Source organism: Xyrauchen texanus, chromosome 3, assembly GCF_025860055.1.
Source record: "Xyrauchen texanus isolate HMW12.3.18 chromosome 3, RBS_HiC_50CHRs, whole genome shotgun sequence".
NCBI classification, from domain to species: domain Eukaryota; kingdom Metazoa; phylum Chordata; class Actinopteri; order Cypriniformes; family Catostomidae; genus Xyrauchen; species Xyrauchen texanus.
This window is the reverse complement of record NC_068278.1, coordinates 52792939-52820469: the sequence shown is the minus strand read 5'-3', so window position 1 is coordinate 52820469 and position 27531 is coordinate 52792939. Positions and strand designations below refer to the sequence as shown.

The 27531-nt window shown below is 35.5% G+C and overlaps 2 protein-coding genes across 5 annotated transcripts; one reads left to right on the top strand and one right to left on the bottom strand.

Moving 5' to 3' along the window:
• Positions 1–4350: 4350 nt before the first annotated feature.
• sdf2l1 (stromal cell-derived factor 2-like 1) lies at positions 4351–10069 on the bottom strand. Of its 2 annotated transcripts, XM_052094885.1 has the most exons (4): positions 9804–9895; positions 7419–7465; positions 6966–7162; positions 4351–5274 (listed from the first exon to the last, which is right to left on the bottom strand). In XM_052094885.1, exons 1-4 carry the CDS (start codon positions 9878–9880, stop codon positions 4996–4998), a joined length of 600 nt encoding a protein of 199 aa, XP_051950845.1. In that variant the 5' UTR covers positions 9881–9895; the 3' UTR covers positions 4351–4995. The 2 variants fall into 2 exon arrangements, with proteins under 2 accessions (XP_051950845.1, XP_051950837.1); XM_052094877.1 differs by lacking the exon at positions 7419–7465 and having other exon boundaries at positions 4360–5274; positions 9804–10069.
• Positions 10070–12132: 2063 nt separating this feature from the next.
• ydjc (YdjC chitooligosaccharide deacetylase homolog) lies at positions 12133–24574 on the top strand. 3 transcript variants are annotated; one of them, XM_052094847.1, is made up of 7 exons: positions 12170–12225; positions 12410–12443; positions 16032–16210; positions 17279–17435; positions 19242–19341; positions 22530–22707; positions 23930–24574. In XM_052094847.1, the coding sequence occupies exons 2-7, from the start codon at positions 12432–12434 to the stop codon at positions 24291–24293; spliced, it is 990 nt and encodes a 329-aa protein (XP_051950807.1). In that variant the 5' UTR covers positions 12170–12225; positions 12410–12431; the 3' UTR covers positions 24294–24574. The 3 variants fall into 3 exon arrangements, with proteins under 3 accessions (XP_051950826.1, XP_051950807.1, XP_051950816.1); XM_052094866.1 differs by lacking the exon at positions 12410–12443 and having other exon boundaries at positions 12133–12225; XM_052094856.1 differs by lacking the exons at positions 12170–12225; positions 12410–12443 and adding an exon at positions 15242–15345.
• The last annotated feature ends 2957 nt before the right edge of the window (positions 24575–27531 follow it).

Sequence of the window (27531 nt, the reverse complement as noted above, 5' to 3'; positions counted from 1 at the left end):
CCCTTTAGCAATCTCAATATTGTCATTATATATTTATATTATATAAATTTAAGTCATTTTGCTTGCAATCCATAGTTGCAGTGTATTAACAACATTAAATGCGTTCTAATAAGGTTTATTATTTTTTTGTATCTCCATTTATCTTTTTACATGAATGTATTTTAAAAGCATTGTCTATATTTTTAAATGTATTTTTCTCTTTCATTATCTTCTAATACAAGATTTTAGATATTTTGTGTTTTCTCCTTAATCCTGAAATTACCATGGAGGTACTTTAAAAAAAAATAATAATAATGTTGATTCAAGGTGACTTTCAATAGGCAAATTGCAGGTCTGGTTGCTTTGGTCACAGCAGTAGTAAGCACAATGTGACCTCCGACACTTCAATTTCCTGCTCACTTATAACCCTGGGAAGCACTCACATTTATGCTATAACCTAAATGCTCGTCTTCTCTGGGGTACAGTTTTATTCTTTCATAGATCTTCACTGGAGCCCCTGAAAAGCTAGAGTTCTTATGGCTCCTCTATCCACTTCCACTCAATCCAGCTATTACATTTTCTTATGAATGGTGCAATAGAGGGTTTGGGGAATCAAATAAAGCTATTGAGCTATTTAAATCATGTGACTCTGGGCTCCCTTTGTATCCTGTATGGTGCAGTATGGCACTGCGTCAAGATTGTCTCTCAGATATGACAAGAGCATTGATGGGCAATATTGACAACCAGTTTACAGGTTATCATTAAATGCACTGTATAGTAATTTGTCAACAAGCAGCTGCAATAAATGAGTGGAATAGACAATTGTATTTTATTCATACAGTGAAACTGTAATACAGGTATATTCAATCCTCATATGTTGTTGTATCAGAATAGAACAAAAACAAGCATCTATTTAAAATGGTTCAGCTCTGTTAGTCGGACAGACTATCACAGGGGAAGTATCTTGTCAGAATATGTGGAGTAAATAAAATTGACCGTTTAATGGTTAATTCCTCCAGACAGAGTTTATGCTAGGGTGACTGACTAGCTGACCTACCCAGACCCTGTGTTGTAGTATGTCGCCATCTTCTGGGAAGAACAAATATACAGTACACTTCAACACACTGCACCTTTCAATTGAGCATTCGTTCGTTTTGGGTAGTTATTTGATTAAACTCAACAGTGTACCATTAGCATAGCCTACATTCCTCTACTGTAGACTACCTATGATTAGACTAGAGTAGGATATCATGATGAAATGTAAAATTAGCATTAATATTGAAATTAAAACGGTCAAATAAAAGCTGTTTGATACCTCCCTGTGAGACATTAACAAACATTAGCCTATTGTGTTAGATTAAACGAATGCTGAAGAGACAGTCTGTTCATGCAAATCAAATGTAAATAGCCTAGCCTATATAAAAATATGAATCAAAACTTCATGACCCTATGATCTGTGAGGTAATAAAACCTAATAAAGTTCAATTAGAAGTCACAATAAAGTGTATCTCGATGTTTTGTTAAGAGGCTGCAAAATAATCATTAGCTTATTAGCATCGTGCAAGCACATGCAATTCTCATTCGTCTTTTACCAAATATTTACCAATTTGGCAAAATATCATAGTTAGCCTCCTAAATTATTACTACTAACATAAATTAAACTGGACATACAATTTTTGTCATTTTAATTTCATTTATGACAGTTAAAGCAGTTTATATTAATAATCACAGATATCAATATGGTAATACGATATCTAGTAATTGTGGCATTTTGGCGGAAACTGTGGTTACCATGGCGAATTTTTTGTAAGGGTTGATAAACGAGATTAAACTGAAGAATCCGTCCGGAAATAACGTAAAACTAGATCCAGCATCAGGCTGACTAGTGAATTGTTTATGAACAAATCTGTAGAGGAATCGACTAAAGATGAGCCGAAATGTTTGTTTCCAAACAGCACTTTGCTTTTTGTTACTACAGATTGTGTTGGTGTTATAACAGCGTTATAATGTTGTTATACAGCGTTGTATTAACACAGAGTATTCGAGTAGGATTTATTTATTTACAGTTTAGTATGAGCTGTCCTCAAATTACGTCTCGCACTGCATATTATTACACTAATTGTTTATTGTCCAAAACATTATTTCATAGTGATGTAGCCTACCATTCTTCTCAAACTACAAATTTGTCCGAATTTTAGCTAAATGCTGCCCCCATTTGGATGCTGCGTAGTCCACACACAAACGATTTTTGCAGGTTTTTCAGTGTAGTTATAGTGAACTAAAGTAACACAATTCTAGAACATTTTGACACAACTTGATTTCATTGCGTTCACTCCAATTAAATTTGTCAAAATTAAGTTTACTTAAACCATTTGAGTTTAGACTATTAATACTTTCTGTAGCGTTGATGAAACTTTCCCAGAATGCTTTGCACGGGATTGGATGAGGTGAACAAATGTTGAAATTAAGTGTTATGTTACGTATTTTTGAGCAAGATTAAGATATTTTGTCATTTTTAAAGGTTCACTTGGTAATTTTTTTTCCTCGTTAGTTTAGCTTCTAAAAGACATGAATTGTAATTTTGAAATATATGTAGAAATCATGATCACTCATATTAAAATGAAGACACCAGTCATATCAGTAACCTTATAAAAGCTGTTTTATTCTACATGGAGAGGGTCCACACATGGGGGCTGCCATGTTAAAATCACAGGACCAGCCGAAAACTACTCTATTAATCTCAGTAGCAGTCCTGTTATTTGACACTTTCACTCATTGATTAAAGTATTCATGACTGACTGAATACTACATTTGTACAATGGCATCTGAAACTGAAAACTATTGATTTTAAATGATCCTGCATTCAGGCTGCTAAGTGTCAATGTAAGTCCAAGATGACACAAAGAAAGAAGTTACTGAGTGCACCTTTTAATGTTCTGTTATATTGGTATTTAAAAAGAGTGTTTGTTAAGCTGGAGTTTTGGGGTTACCATTGTGGTGAAGATTGGCCTTTGTGCTGCTTGGCTCTACAAGCATTTGCTATTAAATGAACAGTGCAACAGTTTTACAGTCCTCGCACTCACTTGGAATATTCTAATGATTAATAAAATAAATTAAGTTGGACCAACATAAGAAAATAAATTAAACATGAGTAAATTTAGTTTGACAAACACAAAGTTGAGTTAAAACCAGTAAATTACATAGATTTTACCTAATTCAACTTAATGAAAATTTACTTAATCTGAAGGAAAAAATTAATTGCTTGTAAAAACTCTCAAATTTAATAAAGGGTAATGACTTTTTTTGAGAGTAATGTATGTGTGCAGTAGGGTACAATGGGGCTAAATGGTCCCAAAACACTAAATGGCAACAAAATGACCTCAGCACATTCCTAAACACCTGTTTATCACTCTATGCTCTGCAAAATGTTCCTGATCCACGAGATCATCGCATTCAATGTCTAAAAGTTGATTTTTAGGTAATTTGATCTAAAATCACATTTATGTAGCTAATGAGAATCCCTGAAATTATCACATTTGTTTTAAGACAAATTACTTATTTGTCATTTTCAGTTTTCCTCATGGTGATTAAAGCAAAAGTTTTTAAATAATTTAGGATAAACAGCCCCCCTATGGCAGGGGATAAAGGCCCCCATAAACCCACTGTGGGGTGAAAATGTTCAAAGTGGGCTCACATTAACTGATCCAATCACAACGGATTTTTTATTTTTTTGTATAATACTTGATGTTATAAAATGCGAAATGTGATTGAAATTAGCAGGAAATTGCACACCATTTTCTGAAGTGGTTATTTTGTATAACCATTATCTTAATTTGTTTATGAAAAAGTTTTGCACTTTAATTATTGCCTCACCACCTTTTATAAAAAAAAATAAAAAAAGGATTTTAATCAAAACAACCTTCTGTTATTTTTTATTTTCACACACAAATTATGTTGCTCCGTCAATATTCAATAAAGACAAATATATTTCAATCTGGATACATTTTGTGACCAGAAAAAAAAAAAAAAGAGCAAATTTTCCTTAAGGTGTGCCTTTATCCCTGTTGCACTACTTGTTATTTAAGAAGTTAATTTTGTATGATGGCCAGGATTCAGAAATAAAATTCACTATACAGCCTATAATGTTTGTAGGTCAGCATCACAGCAAGAGTGCTCAGTCACAATTTAAAAAAAAAAAAAAAGAAAAAAAATGTAAAAGTATTTTTTTTTTTAATTGTGTTTGAACACACTTGTGATGCAGGTCTAGCAACATTGTAGGCTGTATAGTGAATGTTATTTCTGAATCCTGTGTGTGTGTATATGTATGTATATATGTGTGTGTGTGTGTGTGTATATATATATATATATATATATATATATATATTATACATACACACACACACACACAAAAACATTTCAGTTTTAAAACATGAAATTAGTTGTATTACCAAATTTCAAAATCTTTATTTAACCTTTCACAAAATTATGTCCATATGGAATCATACACAACATAAGGGGAGTTTGATAAATTTTGATTATATGGAAAACATTAACCGTTACAGCAACAATAATTTAATATTTTCCACAATTTCCAGAGAGAATTAAGGATTCACTATATATTTTTTAATTTTATATAAACAAAAATAAAATGTTACTAGTACAAGTACAAATAGCCAGTAATGTTTCAGCAGACCTAAATATAAATACAAAAAAAAAAAAAAAAAAAAGTAATTATTTCCCTTGTATACAGAAAAAATGCAATCTAAAGAAAACAACCAACCAATAAAACAATCAAATTGTCTGAGATGTGCATTTTGAAGGTGACATGTGTCAAAAACATCTGTAAAAGTGACAAAACTGCAACACTAAAAGAGTTTGACCAACAAATGTAAAAATCTGAAGAAACGGAAGGTTTAAGTATAGAAAAAGTTTCACAGCATGTGAGTCAAGTTGTCAGTTGTTCAGAGTACAGTGTATTTTGTCTCCATTGGCCTTCACTACGATAATGTAGTGATGTCAGAGCTCATCATGGCGGACCGGATCACTGCTGGGCTGAATAAAAACCCCTTCCATTACCTTCCAGTAGTTTTGCTGATTGGGTGAGGGCATTCCGTGAACCTCATGCTGGCCTCTGATTGGATGACCATACTGCTCTCCAGTAACACTGAGGAAAACATCAGTGCCAGTATGTTTAAATCGTACTGCATCATCACGTTCCCAGTATGTTCCGCTGCACTGCACTGCCCATACATCTAAATCATCTCCTTCTCCATTTTCACCAAACGCACTCACTTCCTGCAAAACATAAAACAGGTCTATTTATAATACCTTGAGTGCTGCTGTAAAGATAATGTGTTAATATAGTTGTAATCAAAACATTTACAGACACTTGGGCATGTAGCTAAATAACACAGAGGATTGTGTGTGTGAGAGAAAAAACCAACATAGTAAGAATTAATTTGAGGTAAAGACAGACTCTGTAATGGACCACATATGCTTGCTTTAAATATCTTTTTTTGGATGGTCTGTTCACTCAAACCACAATCTAGGCTATAACACAATTCTAGGTATTCAGAAACACATGTGACCACACTGCATTTGTAATATAAATGCTAATCCATTCAGATGCATCCCAGATAATTTGCTTTAGATGAATGCATCTTCTATAAATAATACATTTTGTGATTTATGCACATTCAATCCAGTAACTATGAGCATTTCAAACATCACATGTGTGGTTAGCTTAAAATTCAAGTATAACTTTGCAGTGCTTTATTAAAGGGATAGTTCAACCAAAAATGAAAATTCTCTCATCATTTACTCACCCTCATGCTGTCACAGGTGTGTGTGTGACTTTCTTCTGCAGAACACAAATTCATATTTTTAGAAGAATATCTCAGCTCTCTAGGTCCATACAATGAAAGTGAATGGTGGGCAGAACTTTGAAGGTCCAAAAAGCACATAAAGAGAGCATAAAAGTAATCCATAAGTCTCGAGTGGTTAAACCCATATCTTTAGAAGTGATATAAGTGTGGCTAAGAAACACAAATATTTAAGTCCTTTTTTATTATAAATGTTCCTCCCTGTCCAGTATGTGGAGATATGCACAAAGAATGTGGATCATCAAAAACAAAAGATGAAGAATGTGAAAGTGGAGAGTGATAGCAAAAAATGGACTTAAATATTGAGCTGTTTCTCACCCACACTTATTTTATCACTTCAGAAGACATGGATTAAACCACTGGAGTCTTATAAATTACTTTTATGCTGCCTTTATGTGCTTTTTGAGCTTCAAAGTTCTGGCCACCATTCTCTTGCATTGTATGGACTAACAGAGCTAAAATATTCTTTCTAAAAATAATTTGTTTTCAGCAGAAGAAAGTCATAAAAGGGGAGTAAATGATGGGAGAATTTTCATTTCTGGGTGTACTATTCCTGTAGTGATACACTGACGCCGTAGGTGCTGTATGCTGTGATGAAATCAGATACCTTCCCATAGATAAAATAGAAACAAGTGGCCGCAGGAGATGCATTTTAGATGCTACTACCAGGTTTAACCGGTAATGTGTCTTGGGTGACCACTTCATTTGGACAAAGTCATATTGTGATTTGAACTGCGTGCGATATGATAAACAAAAAACTAGTAGCCAAGTGATTCCTTTCAACCAAAATTAGATTTTGTTTTTCCCATTACCTACAGCTCTGAAATGACAGAAAACACCATCATGAGCCTCACACTTGCTATTAGAATGTGTAAACCACTACCACCATACAAACAGTACAGAGCTGTGCACATTAACTTTGAAGTGAGCAGTGCATGCAGACTATTTATTTAATTTAATCACAGCCCTTTGCGGATTAATAATCGTACAAGGTCATATAGTGATTTCAATTTTATTTAGATTTATTGTGCAGCACTAGTATTCATGCGTTTCTCTTAGTAAGAGAGAGAGAAAAAAATGGGAGAGACAATGTATGTTGAAAACCTGGTGGTTAGACAGCGGTGAGCTAAAGTGATGCGAGTGTAGGTTGCGGCCAGTCTTCATGTGTGTGATTCGGATGGCCTGTCCACATCGAATGGGAACCCCACGCTGACAAACGCCATCCGGTTTCCCACGGATACGCCAGTAGCTGTTGGCATCATCGGCTGAATCCACACCTGTTACTGATTGCTGGCCACTACCTGCAGGGTTGTGTTACAAAGTTTGTTTACACCACACATATACACAAAAAAGTGGAACCACAGGGAGCTCGAACTGAATGGTTTGATACTTTTTGAAATCAATGAGTACCCACAAATGTCTGCAAACAAATCTAAAGGTTTCAGATGTGAATAAATTTGGGTCCATGTCAACTTTACTAGAGGTCCCAGGCTCCAAATTTTGTTTTTGATAAATATACATACACACACTACCGTCCAAAAGTTTAGGAACACTTACTCATTCTTTCTTCTTCCCATTTTAGAATAATAGTGACGTCATCACAACTATCCAAAACAAAATCAAAACTATGTTATATTTTAGCATCTTCAAAGTGGCCACAGATTTTGCATAAATGTACGCATTTTCTCAACCAACTTCTTGAGGTATCACCCCGAGATGCTTTTTAAACAGTATTGAAGGAGTTCCCATCTATATGTTGGGCACTTAGTGGCTGCTTTTCATAATTATTCTGTCCAAGTCATCCATTTCAAAAACTAGTATTGGCACAATTATATTGTTGTCCACAAAATTAATTTCAAACATTTAAGCGTACGCCTTCAGATCAAAAGATTTTTAAGATCATGAGAAACATTTCAGTCAAGTGTTTCAAAAGTTTTGACTGGTGTATATGTGTAAATATATATATATATATTTTTTTTAAATAATTTTTATTTTATTTTTTACTGTGAAAGATATGCATAAATGATGATCAAAGCCAAAACATTAAATGCCATGGATCAATATTTACAGCATAATCCATTATTTTGTAAAGGGGGTATGATTATAAAACAAAACTACAGGTAAAAGTTAGGTCTATTACTAAAATCAGTTCACTTCAGCACAACTTTTTGCATTATATGCCAATGATGTGAGTCAAAAAATGGTAAATGGAAACTTTTTCCCAAAGTTGGAGCACCTATAACTGGCTTTCAATGGTGCTCCATGTGTAAACTGAAAAATGTTACCAATTTGTAATGGTCATCCCCGTACAAAATAATGGATTCATTAGTAAATATCGATCCATTAAATTTACTATTTTGGCTTTCATCATCATTTATGTTTATCTTTCTTCAAAAAAAAGTATTAATGTTAAAATTTTCTACCAGGGAAAATGTAGCTGTTGACATTGAATATGTGTTTATTAAAGGGGTCATGACATGGTTTTTTTTATTGTATTATTATGTTCCTTTAGGTGCAATTATAGTATTAATATATTTTTTTTTTAAGAAAAACTTTTAAAATCTAGTGATTTATGACCTTTTCCCACCCTGTTTCTCATCCTCTGATTCAAACAGTCTGTTTTGGGGGCGTTTTCCATTTAAGACTTCAGTGTTAACGCCCACTGTTATGATTGGCTAACGTCAGTGCCTATGTATCAATTATTGACGCCCCCAGCCAGAACAATAAGTAAACTAAGTAAAAACACTGTGATTATTCATAATGAATGAAATTGCGCTTTAAAAAGTAGTTTAAAGTTTAAAATAGATTACTTACAGTTTGCGTCGTCGTTGTTCCCAGAATAGTCGGCACGGACTTATCTTTGAGCAACAGTTTTCTGGCAAAGCCAGCATCATATTGAGATTTGTTCTCAAAACAGTCATCCTTAAAATGTACAGAACAAACGCTTAAGTTAACACTGCCGTGACTGGGACGTCCGCAAAAAATAAACTGCATCCATTTTTCCCTGACGTCTGGATCTTTCGGCAGCTTATTCAGAGGTTTTGTTTGACCACAGCCAGGAACAGCACATCTGTGTGGCATCGTAATTTTCCTGTGCACAAGTAGTCTCTGTCAGAGCTCGCTGTCCATCGACTGAACACTTGTGAGGCGCACGGCGGTACGAAATGAGCGTAGTTGTCTTGCGCTTATAGCGTAGTTATCTTGTGCTGGAGGCGGTCATATGCAAATGCTGGTACGTCACTTCTAACCGTCACGTCACTTCTAACCATGAATCCAGAACGAGCTGTATTTTGAGCTTGATTAAATAAATGATTCGTTTAGAATGGGGAGGACGTTTTAATGATACAAAGACCTCTTATATACCAAAAGATCAAGGCAAATTTGGTTTCTCATGTCATGACCCCTTTAACATAGATATACTAGATAGATTCTCATTCTGACATTTACCCTTACAAATGAAATCTATGGTGATATCATAATGCATTGAGTGTATTAGACTCAAAGCACCGTGGTACTGAATAAATAACATGTCTATGTATTATACTATTTATATGGCACTTCAAAGAATACCCTAGTTATAGGTAGGTTCATAGTAGGTTCAAAGAAGGGGAAAAAACTATGATATTGGTAACGTGGTGGTACTTTTTTGCACCTCCTGTCATCACTGCCACATTTATCCACCTAAGGACCATATATCTAAATAATTAAAACCTGTGCAGGATAAAAGAAGGGGGCTAGTAGGCAGAATGATAAAAAGGCATTAAGACAGATCACAAATGGGTAATATTTCTAGTCATTAGCTTCCTGGCTAGTGCACGCATCAGCTGGTGTAATACTAATAAAGAATACACAATTTTGGTATTGCAACACAAGCATCCTCTGAGGGCTACCTTGACCAAACTGGTAAAAGTTTATTATATTTACTGTCGAAACTGGTTATACCTGAGCCGTATTTGACATCGTGCGAGTGTAGTCTGACGTTGTACCGTGTGTTCAGCAGTTTCACCAGTGATCCACATGTCACGTAGCTACAGTCTAAATCCCGACCACCGCATTGGGTAAACATGAAACACAACAAAATGAAATCAAGAAAGACAGATATTATTTTTAATGGTCCCATTGTTACTGCTCTTATCTATGTACATTACAGAAAAACGGATACGGAGAGTTCCATTCAAACGCTGACACGCTTTCTAACCAATCGCATCATGACAAGTCCGAAAACAAGGAAGTGATCCGCGTGCACACACGGAAATCAGCGATTGGTCGAGGATGCTGTGACATCACATGGGGATGTCACTCGCTGACGAGTTTCTGCGCAGAAGCTACATCGGAAAATACTTTATATAACAACTTCTGTTAATAATGTATATTGTCTAATAATCCTTTAGCAATGTACACGTAAGTTTCTCTACTCAATAAAGTTTGATATGAATTTAATCTGCCCATTTCATACTATTATTAAAAAAAATTTTTGCCCAACTATTAATTACAACATGTCCACCAATTTTATGGCATGGATACACATACTTGTATCAAAGATTTATACCTGTAAAAATTTTAAGTTAACTCTTTCCGCAAAAAAAAATTAAAAAAAAATAAATAAATAATATTTAGGGGCCTACATATTTAAATAATTTGAGACAAATTACCACTAATCAATTTCTTTCAAGTTTGTTGAGACAAACTTTAAAGCAGATATATTTATGATTTTATATATTTTAATGTTTGTTGTAATGTATCATGCAGGCTACCATGGTTAATTACGATTAATCACAGAAAACCGTGTGATTAATTACATTTTTATTCGATTCACACACGCACACTCGCATCACTATATATATATATATATATATATATATATATATATATATATATATATATATATATAGGCCTATATATATATGACACTATACCTAATGTTTATTAATGGTGAATTCAGTAATTTTTTTCCTCTTTAAAAAAGTTTAACTCTTAAATAAATTAATTGCAATTTTGCAATATATGTAGGAAATCATGACCAATCATATTAAAATGAAGACTCCGGTCATATCAGTAACCTTATAAAAGCTGTTTTATTCTACATGGAGAGGGTCCACACATGGGAGCTGCCATGTTAGAATCACATGACCAGCCGAATACTACTGGCTTAATTTCAGTAACCGTCCTGTTATTTCTTGAGAAGCAGCCTACAGTTTATAATATAATCCAGATAAAGTCCACCATCTGGTGTGTCCCAGTAGGCCCTACCTAACTTATATACTGACTAGTGACATAAATGTAAAGAAATAGTTTTTGGAACTCCTTATCCTATTGTTGTAGAAAATACAGAAGTTGTCCTTTAGTTCAATCAATCATCAATATATATAGACAAATGATATACATAAAGCCACTTCTAAGCCTTAATTTCAATTAAGGCTTTTTTTTTTTTTATTTAAAATATTGTGGCAAGCCAAACTGAAATATCTTAAAAGCTTTTTAACTTTTATTTTAATGTTTTTCTATATTCAAAATTAATCACGCAGTTTATTTGTAAAAAATAAAATAAATAATAACAATAATAATAATAAAAAAAAAATAATCATGCCCAATTTTGATTCAGGTTTGGTCTTGCGTTTCAGGTTCTTTAGCGCCTTCTGCAGGACACAAGGCAACATGCACATAATGGGGCGCATACGCTGACGAGTTGGGATTACCAAGTATACTAATTAAAATAACAACAATAATAATAATAATTTACTGACATCTAAATAAATGGTAACAGGAAGGGCATAAAGACATACATTTTATCATACCTAACACTTGTTTACATTAGAAAGCAGATAAAGATTAAATATCGTATATAAAAAAGTGAGGTTAAATATCGAAACATCGAATACCGAAATATTACATTAGTCTGTTTGATGATATACATGCGGTCATTTAAAGTTATTGTTCTGTTATAAATGTGAACGTACACCATTAATTTGATGCGCTCTCTCTCTCTCTCTCTCTCTCTCTCTCTCTCTCTCTCTCTCTCTCCCTCTCCCTCTCCCTCTCTCTCTCTCTCTCCCTCTCCCTCTCCCTCTCCCTCTCCCTCTCCCTCTCCCTCTCCCTCTCCCTCTCTCTCTCTCTCTCTCTCTCTCTCTCTCTCCCTCTCCCTCTCCCTCTCTCTCTCTCTCTCTCTCTCTCTCTCTCTCTCTCTCTCTCTCTCTCTCCCTCTCCCTCTCCCTCTCCCTCTCCCTCTCTCTCTCTCTCTCTCTCTCACTCTCTCTCTCTCTAGGTTATGTGTCTTGGGAAAACATTCAAAGCCTCCATAGACACGTAAGCAAAGTCACACCTGCTGCCTAAAGTCTGTGTACAAGGAAAACATTAATGAGAACTGGTGAGTAGCCTAGATGGCAACATATTGATTTACATTACTGTTCAATAATTAATATCTGGCTAAACAACTTCTATATATTCATATTCAATATCTCTGTATTTTCCCAAAACCTCATTTTCATCCATCCATACTATGTCTAGCATGCAATTTTTATTAATCTAAATGTTTTTCATTGCTTCTGTAGACAAGATTGGCTGCTTTGAAGGATGAATTTGACTGTAAGTGGAGTGGCGAATGTAAAATATTAAAATACGATATACATTTTGTCTGTGAAATATTAATATTCAGATAGGCTTCTTTCACCATTAAAAACAGGTGTGACCTTTAATGCTCCTGTTGTGACCTTTTAAGCTCTGCAAGTTTCAGTAGCATGCAGTTATTTCCACCTCTAGCAAGCGTTAACCGAATCTTAGCCTATAGACCATTTTCTTTCTTTCTTTTTTTACCAAAAGAAGTTTATACAATTTACGAGGCATCAGCTGTTTATTCTCTGCATTTACCTCAATAAATAATTGTCTAATGAAATACATTATTCATATTTTTTATACATTTCTGTTATTGACAGCTGAGCCTACATGCATCAGGGAGAGACACCCTTACAGAAATAGTTCACCAAAGTACTTTCTTAAACATATGTTTGTCACTATACACTGCAAAACATTCCTGATCCATTAGATTATTGTGTGTAATGTTTTATGTTTGATTTTGAGGTAATTTTATCTCATATTTAATCATTTTAAAATGTTGAAAATGTATGTAGCTAATTAAAATCCCTCGAATTTAAACATATGTTTTAAGACAAAATTATTATTTAGCATTTTAGGTTTTATTCAAGGTCACTAAATCATTTTAATAACTGCTCAATAAGCGAAAGGGTGGTATTTGGGGTAAAAATAAACGAATAAATAACTAAATAATAAAAAATAAACTGTTTTATTGAGTGGGATGAATATATTTGTTATGAGGAATTGTTTAAAGTGGGCTTACATTGACTGATCAAAATACAGTGCAGATTAATTTGCTACAAAATACTTCAGATGTTATTAAGTTGCCAATTTGTGATTGAAATGAACAGAAAATGGTTAACCCTGTTCTGAAGTGTTTATTTTGAATGAGCATTATCTTAATTTGTTACTCAAAAAAAAAAAAAAAAAAAAAAAGGCAGTATTTGCAAATTATACCAAGTATTTGCCTATGTTGAAAAATTTTGCCCTATGACTATTTCCCTGTATTTACTCAAATTCACTCCCTCGCCTACGTTAAATTACTGTATGCTGCTCCATCAATATTCAATATAAATTAATGCATTTTTAAAATCTCCATACACATTGTGACCAGAAAATGAGCACCTTTTTTTCTATACTGAAACTTTTCTGTGTGACAAACAAATTGAAATGTAATTTGATATTCCTTATCAGAGGCGGCGGCAGCCGATTTTGCCGGGGCTTCAGCCCCGAATGTTTTGAGTGTAGCCCCGAATGTATTTTGAAAAGTTGACTGACAAATATGAAACCGGACAATAGCCTATGTAAACCCCCGAAATCATAAGTTGCCTTATTTCATTGTGCTTTGGCTTTGCATATACTGCATACAGCCTGTAAAAATAGACATAAGTCTTAAAAATAATCTAGCCTATAGAATAAGCTTCTTTGCTGTTGGTAGCTTATGGGCTACTCCGTTTCTTCCTCTCTGTTGAATATGCAGCAGGTAGGGGAGGAGTTGACATCAACTAACGTTACTTAGTGGCGAGTTAACAGCAGTTAGCAGGAAAGACAGCAAAAATGAAGCAAATGAGGCTTCTAAAATTTCCGAAAGAAGTCAGTGGGTAAGAATTCGCATTTGTTTTTGTCCTTAAAGTCTAAAGATCATCATCTGGCTGGCTTTCACCCACAGTAGGCTAAACCTCAAGACGTCTGCTACTGACTGATAGCACATGTTGTAACCTCAGCCTCGTGGTTCGAGTCCAATTTGGAGCATCATTTTCTTGTTTATCAGGTGTTATTTTCTCTAAGGATAACCAATAAGCATTAGCATAAAATGTATGTGTGACTTGTTTTGTGATATTAGTTTGTTGTAAATATACACTTTGAGGGTAGCAAAGATGTGCCAGAATCAGGCATGGAAACTGGTAACAATTAATCAGTCACTTTACTTTAGAGAAAGTTAAAAGTGAAACATTGTTTATCCCAATGATCCTAATGAAAGGATTTTGACAGATGAACATGGAGAATTATATACAGTTTGATGCCATGGTGTGTCAATGAACTTAGACTAAAGTCATTCATGTATTGCTTTAACTTAGGATCTTATACATCATTTTGACTATTTATGTAAAAAAAAATGTAATTATTTATATAAAAAAAAATTTTTTACTTCACTTTACTCACTATAATATAACTCTTTTGTGATAACTTTATGGTAATGTACATGAAAATTCAAGAATCATGATAGATCGTAGGGCAATCCCACTGATCTGCTCTTCCCAATACATTTACTTCAATGGTATTGGTCTACAATTTGACATATGTAGCACTTGATGAATTAGTTGTTTGAAGCTGATTTGCAATAAGTTATGTGCTGTATCTGTTCTTTTGCATCACAGATGATTCAGGGAGGAGAGAGGATGTTGAGGATAGAACTAGAGTGGAAGATTTAGGAACTGTAGAAACAGGCCCAGCCAGAGCAAAACTCAAAGAATACCCTCTCACCAGCTTTGAACTACAGAGAAGTGGTTGCTAGTGTGAAAATAAAATTGTCTGGGCTAAGCCCCGGATGTCCTTCAATGCTGGAAACGCCTCTGTTCCTTATTCCTTATTATTATTATTATTATCGCAGTCCATCTTCCCACTTTCAGTATATATGGGAAAAGATATATAGGCTGAGTCTTTTAGGTTTGAACGAGGGTGAGAAAATGATGACAGAATTTTCAGTTTTGCGTTTCCCTTTAAAAAACGCTTTCACATGTTGGTGTTATTTTAGTCACGCCCTGCAGAGGGCGTTATAACCCCGGAAAAGGAAATAGCATTGTTACGCGTTCGGTCGAGTCGGTCCGCTCAGCACAGGGTTGGACGCGATACATTGTAAAAAGGGACAACTGGCAAAAAACTTCTTTTATAATGGGTAACCGATTCCAATATTTTTTTTTTGCCAAACAGGCCTACATTAATTATGATAATTCATCTTTCTGATATGAAAAGTTGAACCGACATATGTCACCCATATATTATCAGGATCCTGTAAATATGTAAAGCTTGTTAACCGCGTGTGACTCGCGGGAATGACAAGGCAGTAGTAGCTGTTACTCAGATATAGTGAATAAGAAGGTGGAATTGGGGGCCATTCACACCGAACTTGTTTGGCGTCCGTTCGCGATGTTTTTCAATAGTTTGTTTTATGTAAACTTGTACGAGACGGACGTCTTTGACCTTGCGCCGCGTTTTTTTAGACGCCGGGTAAAGTCAACTGTTAATACGCGTCTCGAGAGACGTGCGTTCGTGGCATTGCGTTTAGCAAGACGCGTTTGGTGTGAACGAACCCTCTTATACAGCAGCCGGTGATTTCTCGGTAAGCTGCTTTCTCCTCGGCTGGGACTCACGTTCACAAGAGAGCGATCATATGACGCTCTATGTTACTATGACGTGATTCTCAGGATTCCGACTAAATCTATTGTGACATGTTGATTCAAAGAAACCCTTCCTGTTGACTGAATTATTTCTTCATTCATCAAATGACTCACGCCAAGACTAACACTTTTCTGTCTCGGTCCTTATTGAAAAGATCTGTTGGTGTCTTGTTTGTATCAACAGCAAGGCCAGGAGAAGATGCCTCAACCCAAGGTGAAGTTGGTGGTGACAGGAGATGATTTTGGGTACTGTGATAGAAGGAATCAAGGCATTGTGGATTGTTTCAAAGCTGGTGGGATCTCCAATGTGTCTCTATTGGTGAATGCAGTCTCAGCAAAACATGCGTCAGACCTGGCCAAAAGGTATGCTACTGATCTACAATAGTTGATTTTATCAATATATATAAATAAATTCAGCGATTATTTGCTACATTTTGATTAAATTTAATATATGTATCTGCATTATATTGGCTACATTGGTCTCTAAATACCTGTATTGACCTTTAAAATATCCATACATGTATCTTTTGGCCACTGACCTTTAAAACTAAGACTAAAGGAAAATTTCACCCAAAAATGAAAAGTCTCTCATCATTTACTCAACCTCATACCATCCCGGATGTGAATGACTTTCTTTCTTCTGCTGAACACAAAGAAAGATTTGTAGAAGAATATCTCAGCTCTGTAGGTCCTTTCAATGCAAGTACATGGTGGCCAGAACTTTGAAGCTCCAAAAAGCATATAAAGGCAGCATAAAAGTAACCCATAAGACTATAGATGTTTCATCCATAACTTCTGAAGTGATATGATAGGTGTGGGTGAGAAACAGATAAATATTTAAGTCCTTTTTTACTATAGATCTCCACTTTCACTTTTGTTTTTGGCGATTCACATTCTTTGTGCATATCGCAACCTACTGGGCAAGGAGGAGAATTTATTGTAAAAAAGGACTTCAAATTTGATCTGTTTATCACCCACACCAGAGGTTCTCAACCCTGTACCTGAAAACCCTTCCAACACTGCACATTTTGTATAACTCCTTTTTCTGACACACCCAATTCAGGTCTTGGAGTCTCCACTAATGAGCTGATGAGTTGAATCAAGAGCATTTGATTAGGGAGATATCCAAAAATGTGTAGTGTTGGGGGGGCTCCAGGAACAGGGTTGAGAACCACTGACCAACACCCATCATATCACTTCAGAAGGCCACTGGAGTCATATGGATTATGTTTATGCTGCATTTATATGCTTTTTTGGAGCTTCAAAGTTCTGGCTACCATTCATTTGCATTGAAAGGACGTTCAGAGATGGGATATTTTTTCTTAAAAGTCATTCACATCTAGAATGGCACGAGGGTGAGTAAATGGGAGAATTTTCACTTTTGGGTGAACTATCCCTTTAAGTTCTAAAGTCATATCTCCTCACACACAGATATCACATCCCTATTGGACTCCATGCCAATCTTTCAGAGGGTCTTCCAGTATCTCGGGAACTGAAAGGCTCAACACTACTCAAGAAGGATGGTTTCTTCCATGGCAAGATGGGCTTCCGTGAAGTTTTGCAGAGTGGTCAGCTCAAGATGTCAGAGGTAGGGACTTACAATGATCTATATTGCCAAAATGGGAAAGTAGTATTAGTAGCTCACATCAAAGAAACACAAAGCTGAACAAATAAACTGAAAGCAACAGACAAACAAGTTTAAAATATAGAGCTGGGCATCCACGTGGCACTCCCTGTAATACATCAGAGCTCAAATCATTGTTGCTGAAAGAAAATCCCACATTATACTTCACAGACAATAAAATAAAATACTTTCTTTGAACTATTGAGCTCCTGCATTTTATAACACAATGTAAAAAGGTGTGGTATCATGTCAAAGGTTGCTTTAAGTGGCACTAAAAGGAATACTTTTATTACCCTCCTCTAAATAAGGAGGTCAGAAGGTCACTGGTTCGATCCCCACAGCCACCACCATTGTGTCCTTGAGCAAGGCACTTAACTCCAGGTTGCTCTGGGGGGATTGTCCCTGTAATAAGTGCACTGTAAGTCGCTTTGGATAAAAGCGTCTGCCAAATGCATAAATGTAAATGTAAAGAAGATATGATCTGACATTGTGTACTTTTTAAACTGAATTTAAACCGAGTTTGTTGCAGGTACCTGTTGATGTAAAGCTGATTTCCTTGAGTTGTCAGATATTCCCAACTAATTAATTACCATTATGTAAAATCCTAAATAGTTGTAAATTAGGAGGAAGAGGAAACATCCTCTGCTAAAAGAATCCGAATCTGAATGAGCTTTATTGCCAAGTATGCTTCCACATACAAGGACATTTCTTGATGACAGAAGCTTCCAGTGCACAAAAAATACAACAACAAGACAGAGATAATAAAAAAAAAATATATATACATATAGTATGTACAAATACAAATCTTGTTTAGTACAGGCGGGTGTTTGTGTGAAGTTAAGGTCAGAGCGGGTGTTGGGTGTGAGACAGAAGAACACATTCAAGTCGTAAGCCAGTTGTTGGTTCTCTACAGTGTTGGGTGATGGTGTCTTGAAGTTAGTAATGTCTTTCAGTCCTCTCCACACTGATGCAGGGTTGTTAGCTGAAAACTTGTTTTTCAGTTTCTCCAAGTAGCTTCTTTTAGCCACTTTAATTTCCTTAGTCAATTTGTTTTTGGCTTGAATATACAAGATTGTATCTCCGCTTCTGTAAGCATCCTCTTTGGCATGACGAAGCTCTCTGAGTTTTCCTGTAAACCATGGTTTGTCATTATTGAACGTTAAGTGGTGGTGTAGTGGTCTAAACCACAGTACTGGTAAACTGGTAATCAGAAGGTCGCTGGTTCGATCCCCACAGCCACCACCATTGTGTCCTTGAGCAAGGCACTTAACTCCAGGTTGCTCCGGGGGGATTGTCCCTGTAATAAGTGCACTGTAAGTCGCTTTGGATAAAAGCGTCTGCCAAATGCATAAATGTAAATGTAAATGTAAATGTTAAATATGTCCTAGAAGGAATGCACATATCCTCACAGAAACTGATATATGATGTCACAGTATTTGTGAGCTCATCCAGATTGGTGTCTGCAGCCTCGAATACACTCAAATCAGTGCAGTCAAAGCAGGCTTGTAGTTACAGCTCTGCTTCATTGGTCCAATTCTTTACAGTCTTTACTACATGTTTAGCTGATTTTAGTTTCTGCCTGTAGGTTGGAAGAAGATGAACCTGACAGTGAACAGAATTGCTTGGCATGCATAGTTTTAAATATACTGTCCCCTAAAAATCTTCCAACGGTTTTGAAAAATAATATTCATTTATGACTTTAGAGCCAATCAAAGTAGTGAGTTTGTTGTCTGCTGGAAGACCTACAAATGTGTTTTCTCTGTCTGAAAGGTGGAGGTGGAGCTCAGGGCCCAGGTAAACCGTTTCTTTGAACTGGTGGGCCACATGCCCGATCATATGGATGGTCACCAGCATGTACACGTGCTACCAGGTAACAGTGAAGCCAAATCGAGTTGAATAACACGGTCACCTACATAATAATATGTTTTAAAGGTGCATTTAGTAGTTTGGATCCAATTTAAAAAGTTTGACACATTAACAAATTAATTGTGTTTTTGTGAAATTTGATCCGAACGATGTACACTCACATGAGATCTGGAGTCGTAATAGTTTTCTAAAAAAAGTGTTTTATTCTACATGGTGCGGGTCACCCCCTACAATGTGTTTCGCTACGTTAAAATCACATGACAAATGGTGTTTCACTAAACGTTGAAGAAGAGAATCCTTGTGCTCATTTGCTGCAGCCTGTATAGATACTCTTGGTTATGCTTAGAACATTGTTTGGTGACGCAAAGAGCGAAAAGAATCAGAATGAGCTTTTTTTTGCCATGTATGCTCACACACACACACACACACACACACACACACACACACACACACACACACACACACACACACACAAGGACTTTGTCATGGTGACGGAACACAATGGAACACACTTATTTATTGTGCTTTAGCAGTGGAGACAATGGGAGATCCAGTAGCTGTACTGCCGAAGACGCAAAAAAAGGTCTGAAGCAACTTGCTTCAAGCAAGAAGACTGAAAGATTGGCGAAGGCAAAAACTAGAGTAAACATTGGTAACGGCAAGGCATCTATGTCTTCATTCGTTTAGTGCAAAGTAGCAAGGTACAGCGATTGCTGTGGATTTTGTGTAAACCATGACGTTGGTTGCTTGGAAATAAAACAAGTTCTTCAAATACAGTATTCATGGACATGCTAAATTTGATCATCAAAAACAATACTAAGCATTCCTTAACCTTGACATTCTGGATCGCTAGACCATTGAGGTTTATTTTACACAAAGCAGTTCTCTAATAAAGGTAATAACTGTCTTTAGAAATAACGTGAAATGTCTCCAAAGATTATTGATATGAGGGAAAATAATAATCTGTCCTTAACAGTATAAGCTTGTTCACTTGATTTCTGATGTTTGTTTTTAGGCATAGCAGTTATATTATAGGAGTAATAAATAACTTTAGAAATTACCACAAACTCTGACATTTTCCAGATGCAAATGATATTCCAGAGCTGACGAGGGCAGCAGAGACGATCATGCTGATCCACGTCGAAAGATGGCAGTACAGCATCTAAAAGCACTGTCGTATCTGTAATTAAAGTACATGAAGAAGAGCAATGCTAATGCTAGCTAGAGAACTACTGAATGCCCCTTTAATTGAATTTTATTTCTGTGCTGTATTATGCTATCAAGATATTCTTAACCCATAACTACTCACTTTTTGTGATAATATTATGGAATCTGAATATAAAGATTTTAAAGGAATATTTCAGGTTCAATACAAGTTAAGATCAGTCAATAGGACTTGTGGTATAATGTTGATTACCACAACAAATTATTAAAAGTGAGTGTTTACAGTGAGGCACAATGGAAATGAATGGGGCCAGTCCATAAATGCTAAAATATACACTGTTTCAGAAGTATAGCCACAAGATGTAAACATTACACTTGTTAGTTTCATAAAATCACTTGCTAATCTTTTCTGTGTAAAGTTATATCCAAACTTGGATTAGAGGATTTTTTTGGCAACAAAGATTTAAAATTGGATTTAACTTTACACAGATAAAGTTAGTGTGGCAGGGCGGAGGGCGGGGCCTACACTAACTTTATCTGTGTAAAGTCCCGTATTAGGCTAATAAGTGAGGGATAAAGGTCGACTGCAGGGGATCGTGCGGGAGAGAGAGATCGTTAACGGACATGTCCGTCATGTGTGTGGAGTTTTGCTCGAAGGTCAAGAACGTATTGAATTTGATTTTTGCTATCCGAAGATGCTAAAAAAACTGTAAAATTTAAAAGAGGGAAATGGCCAACGCAGAGCGACCGTGAGAGAGAGAGAGAGTGGATCCAGAAAGCTCCACAGACTGAGTGTGATATTGTTTTGTTTATGTTTATGTTCATGAAAGAAATTTCAGTGCTGATTTCAAACCTGCTTCGCTGTCTCCTGACTCCTCCATTGCTCAACGAACCTGTTCACAATGGTGCCAGAACCCGGGTTTGGAGGAGAGCGCCGCTATGGAGTCTTCACCGCTGGCCGAAGTTATCAACGCCCTCACCATCATCCAGCAGACAACATAAACACACACATGATGGACATGTCCGTTAACGATCTCTCTCTCCCGCATGATCCCCTGCAGTCGACCTTTATCCCTCACGGAGGCTTAATTAGCCTAATACGGAACCGGGTGTGATTGATCACGACCCGGCCCCGCCTTCCGCCCTGCCACAGTTAGTATGCAATTTTATCACACTAAAACCACGTTCACACGTATAATATTTAAGTGTTGTGGCAATATTTTTGAAACGGTGTGTATTAGCATCATTTATGTTTTGACTTGTCTCTCCTTTTCTTTAAATAATGCAAAACAATCGAGGTTACAGTGAGGCACTTACAATGGAAGTGAATCGGGACAATTTTTTTGTGGGTTTAAAAGCAGAAATGTGAAGCTTATAATTTTATAAAGCACTTACATTAATTCTTCTGTTAAAACTCATGTATTATTTGAGTTGTAAAATTGTTTAAATCATAATTTTTTGTTGTTTTAGGGTTTGTTGACATTACATCGTCATGGCAACAAGTTGTAATACTGTATATAACTTTACACAGAAAAAGTTAGTAAGCGATTTTATCACACTAAAATCATGTTAACACTCATATTGTTAGCATTTTGTGGCTATACCTTTGAAATTTTGAGTATTTTAATGTTTACAGATTGGCACCCATTCACTTCCATTGTAAGTGAATCACAGTAACCCAGATTTGTGCTATTTTTTTAAAGAAAAGGAGGGAGAAGTCATAATGATTTATATGTGATAAACAACACTATGCCATAAATGCTGTCGATTGAGCTTAACTTGCATTGAACCCGGAATATTTCTTTAAGATAAATATACTTGTTGGTGATTTCGAGTTCTACGAAGACGTAAACAAATTTTCAAGTCAGAAATAGCCTTATATAATTAAAGCTTGGTACTTAGGTATGCGATATAGGATAATCTTTTTAGGGATTAATTTAGTCTCAAAATGCCAGAAATTAAGTACAAATAGTAGAAAAAGCATTTCTCTTCACCTTATTCATGTTTAAGGTGTATGATTGTTTTCAGAGGTGCGAGAGGTGTTTGCCCGAGTTCTCTCTGATTTTGGGATCACCTACACACGGGTCCCTGTGGAACATGGCCTGAAATTTTGCACCTACCTCCCGTCCCATCTTCGAGACTTCTACACACAAGTTGAAAAAGATGCCCTTGAGTCTGTCGAGGTCTTTTATCGCCATGACATTAGGTATGTGAGGCAACATAGTGAATATAATATGATCCGCTCCAGATTTTGGAGTTGGAAAGATTTACATTTTGGTACGCTTGCAAATATTTCATTGTTTTTATGCCTTTGGGATCTTTGTGTAGTGATGAAGACTGTTTTGGGACAAAAATGTATCATAATAAATCAGTTATAATAGTCAATTTCATCATAACTTAGTCTTCACACAGGGCAGAACGTGACAGTCAAATGTTCAGACACACCTCATTCTTAATTGTTCTTTAAAATAGTAATAATAAAGTAGTAAAATTACTTGAATAGAAATAGGGATTATGTAATTTCTAAAAAGGTCACACAAGTCAAAACTGTTATATTTTAGCTTCTTCAAAGTAGCCACAGCTTTGCACATTGTAATTGAATAAAACATTTTTTTTTTTAATGAATTTCAAGCATATATAGGATAGTTTTATCCCAAAATAAAAGTTCTGTCATCATTTACTGGCCCTCATGTTGTTACAAAACCATTTCATTTTGTTTCTTCTGTGGAAAACAAAAGGAGATTTTAGGCAGAATGTTAGCTTCAATCACTATTAAATTTCATTGTATAGAGAAGGACAAAGATGCAATGAAAGTGAATGGTGACTGAGGTGACTTTTGTGTCCCAAAGAAGAAACAAAGTCATATGGGTTTGATTTGGAACATCACGAGGGTGAGTAAATAATGACAGAATCTTCATTTTTGGTTGAACTATGCTTTTGGATCTAAAGATTTAAGATCTTAAGAAATATAAATTAAGTCATGTGTGCTCAAACATTTGACATGGTGTAGATGAAATATGTTTATGAAAGAGTATCATCACATTTTTGCCTTACGAATTTAAAGGCATAGTTCACCCAAAAATGTATTTGGCGAAGGAAAAAGGTAATCATAAAATTATTTGCATTCTTCGTGCATTGCTGGGTAGGGAGGATCATTTATAGTAAAAAAGAACATAAATGTTTATCTTTTTGTCTCTCACATCTATAATATTACTTCTGAAGACATGGATTTAACCACTGGAGTTGTATAGATTACTTTTATGCTACCTTTGTGCTTTTTGGACCATCAAAGTTTTGGCCACCATTTACTTGCATTTAGACCAACAGTGCTATTTAAACAAATTAGGGTGAGTTATTGAAGAGAGAATCTTTCATTTTTGGGTGAACTATCCCTTTAATGTATATAATATTTCTATGTGTCTCCTCAGATGGCCTGACTTATACCTGGGCCTAAGTACCATGGGTAAGTACATGTCTATATCCAACCTGAAACGAGCTTTGGTGTTCACGCGTGAGGCACGAGAATCATCACTGGATGACAGCGTGATTTCTCCATTGTTACGGACACAGACCGATGAAACCACAACTGACTCCTATCGACCAGTCACAGCAGAGCTTATGGTTCATCCTGGATATCCAAGTCACCCTCACCAGGGTGGATGTGGAGATGGACCCGATGACTTCTCGCAGTCTACAGATCGACTTCATGAGCTGAATACTTTGAGGGATCCATTGGTGCTTAGCTACTACAGGCAGCAGAGGATCCAACTCTGTGCCTTTAAGGACTTGTAAACACTCAGGGATGCAGAGCAGTGTATTTTGGGACATTGTAACGCATAGAATGTCTGTCTGCTATAGGAAATAATATCTTGACCCAGACCTCACTGAAATAAGTTGTTGTTAGAATGCGTAGTTGGGAAATATGGCAGCATATGGGTATGGACCATAAAGTTTGTTTGTGCTGCTTTCAAAGTCCAGACAAAACCATTTAAAGCCACTTCCTTCTAAAGGCAAGCCAAAACAAGTATTTTATAAGTATGTCCTACAATTTCTCCTTTTGAGACTATCCATTTAAAAAAAATATAAATATATATATATATATAATTTCTTACTATTTCAAAACATATTTTTAAATAAATATTTATATATATATATATATTTTTTTTAGCTCACACCAAGATGAAAATTATGTCATAATTTACTCACCCTCATGTGGTTCCAAACCCTTATGCCTAACTTTCTTCCATGGAACACAAAAGGAGAACCTCGTTCACTTTTATTGAATGGGAACAATCAACATTCCTATCAATGTTCCATTAAGAAAGCCAGCAACACTTGTTTAAAATGACATGTTAGTAAGTAAATGAAAACAAGATGTTAACCATTTAAGATGGATAGCTGATCCATGTCCAGTCCTTACCTGCCTACATTTTCACATTGACAGATGTTACAGTCAGAAGAATGTCCTTGTAATTGAAATGTGCAATCAGAAAAATGTCTGCCTCATTAGAGCACCAAGTGCTCTCAAATCCATATAATGAAATTGCAAATAATTTTACAATCTGATAGCCTTGCCATATTTATGACCATTATGTACTACATGTAGATTTTACCTCTCCATTAAATGTAATGTATAGGTTACTTTATATATTCTAAAATACATTGTATTTTTGGGGTACAATGTTTGTAACAAATGTATTTTATATTTTTATTGTAAACTTGAATTAAAAGCACAATTTTATTTAGCGAATTTCTTTTCGAAGTAATCAGAAAAACAGCTTTGGAACAATTATTGTGATGGTGACTATCTTAGCTCTGTAGGTCTATATTATGAAAGTGAATGCTGACAAAAATTTTGAAGCTCCAAAAAGCTCATAAAGGCAGCATTTATATAATCCATATGAATCCAGTGGTTTATTCCATGTCTTCTAAAGGAAAAAAAAAAATCACACAAAAACTAAAAAGTATCTCATCATTTACTCACCCTCATGCCATCCCAGATGTGTAAGACTTTTCTTTCTTCTGCAGAACACCGACGAAGAGTTTTAGAAGAATATCTCAGCTCTGTATGTCCATACAATGCAACTGAATGGTGGCCAGAACTTTGAAGCTCCAAAAAGCTAATATAGGCAGCACTAAAGTAATCCAAATTACTCAAATGGTTTAATCTATGTCTTCTGAAGTGATCTAATCGATTTTGGGTGTGAACAGACCAAAATGTAACTAATGTTTCACTGTATATCTTGCCATTGCAGTCTCTAGGCAAGATCACGATTTTAAGCTTGATTACATTTCAAAGTGCTTGATGGTTGGGCAGAACGCTAGGAAGTGTAATTGAGCTCGAAATCATTGTCGCCAAGGAGACTTGGGGCTGCAACTAACGATTATTTTGATTATTCGACTATTCGCCTGTTATTGCAAAGATTAATCATTAGCTCTTAATCGATTATTCAGCTTGTATCTCGACTTAAAAGGTTGTATTAAATGTGCTTACTAACAATAAAGAGGACAAAATCATCTTTTAAAAATACCTCTAAAAGACATTCACTGAATTAAAGGGAAAAATACTTTTTATTAAGTTTAATTCAGTTTAATAATTTTTTCTCGTTTTCCATTAAAATTGTCTAAAAAAAACTAAATACATTCACTTGAGAAGCAACATGTAAGTTATTTAGACTTGCTTTAAGAGGATGCATCTTAAATATACAGTAAGTGTATTTTGTATTGAATGTTTTTTTTCATTTGGTTATACTTCTGCAAGTGCAGTAAAGACAAAATATACTTGTATTCAAGATCTATTCTCTAAAAGCAAGTCTAAATATCTTCTATGCTGATTCACAGGTGAATGCATCTTTTTTAAAGGATTTTTAGATAAAATATTTGCATTAATTATATTGTATTCAACATTCTCAGATAACAATTGTTTCTTCTGCAGTACAGCTGCTAAAGAAAATGTACATTGTTTTAGATATTTATATTGGAAAATAAGCCAAAACAAATCAAAAATGTATTTTGTCTCTCACCTTTCTGTTCACTTCAATCCATCCTTAACTAAAAAACAAACTCCATCTTATTAATAAAGCCGCATATTGCCAATTTTCTTAACGATAAGAAATGCACTGTGACACATATATAATGATTCAATAAGTCATGAGACATCACGTTATAATCTAGCTGCATTTAGCGTGCGCACTCGAGGGACAAGCGTCCCCGTGACAGAGTGTATATCAGCCGGGTGCAGTTTCAGTCTCTCCCCCGAACGGGACATTTGCACAACTCATAGAAGAGGCGCTGACCGCACAGAGAAATGCCATTTTCGGAGTTTTAAGTTATTTACACGATTTGCTTCCGTATTGTTTGAACTTTAATAAAGCTATAATGCTTTAATATAACTGCATTTAAGATGTAACGTGTTTCCTTTAAAGATCTCCAGCTCCGCTTATTCCACAATGAGAGTGCGGAATTCTGTATTTTTTGTATAATTCCCCAATACTTTGCGATCTACATCACCTGAAGCTGTTTGGAAAGTTTAGAGTTCATCTGGACTGTGATCTGTGTATTTCTTCCTCTCCTCAGTCAGGCGCGAACTGCAGTGCTGCTCTTGTGTGCAAACATAAGAGTTTAATGTGATCTTATGTTACGTTAAATGAGATCAAACGATTATTAGACAACGGAAATTTTTGTCGACAATTTTTTATGTTCAACTAATCGTTTCAGCCCTAAGGAGACTGCAAGATTTATAGTAAAAAAGGAGTTATATTTTGGTCTGTTCTCACCCAAAACTCGCATAAAAAGACACAAATTAGAACACTGGAGTCTTATGGACTACTTTCATGTGCTTTTGGAGCTTCAAAATTTTGGTAGCCATTCACTAGCATTGCATGGACCTACAGAGCTGATATATTATTCTAAATATCTTTGTGTTCAGCAGAAGAAAGAAAGTCAGACACATCTGGAATGTGAGTAAATGATGAGAGAATTTTCAATTTGGAGACAACTGTCCCTTTAACAGATACTAGAAGTAAAATGA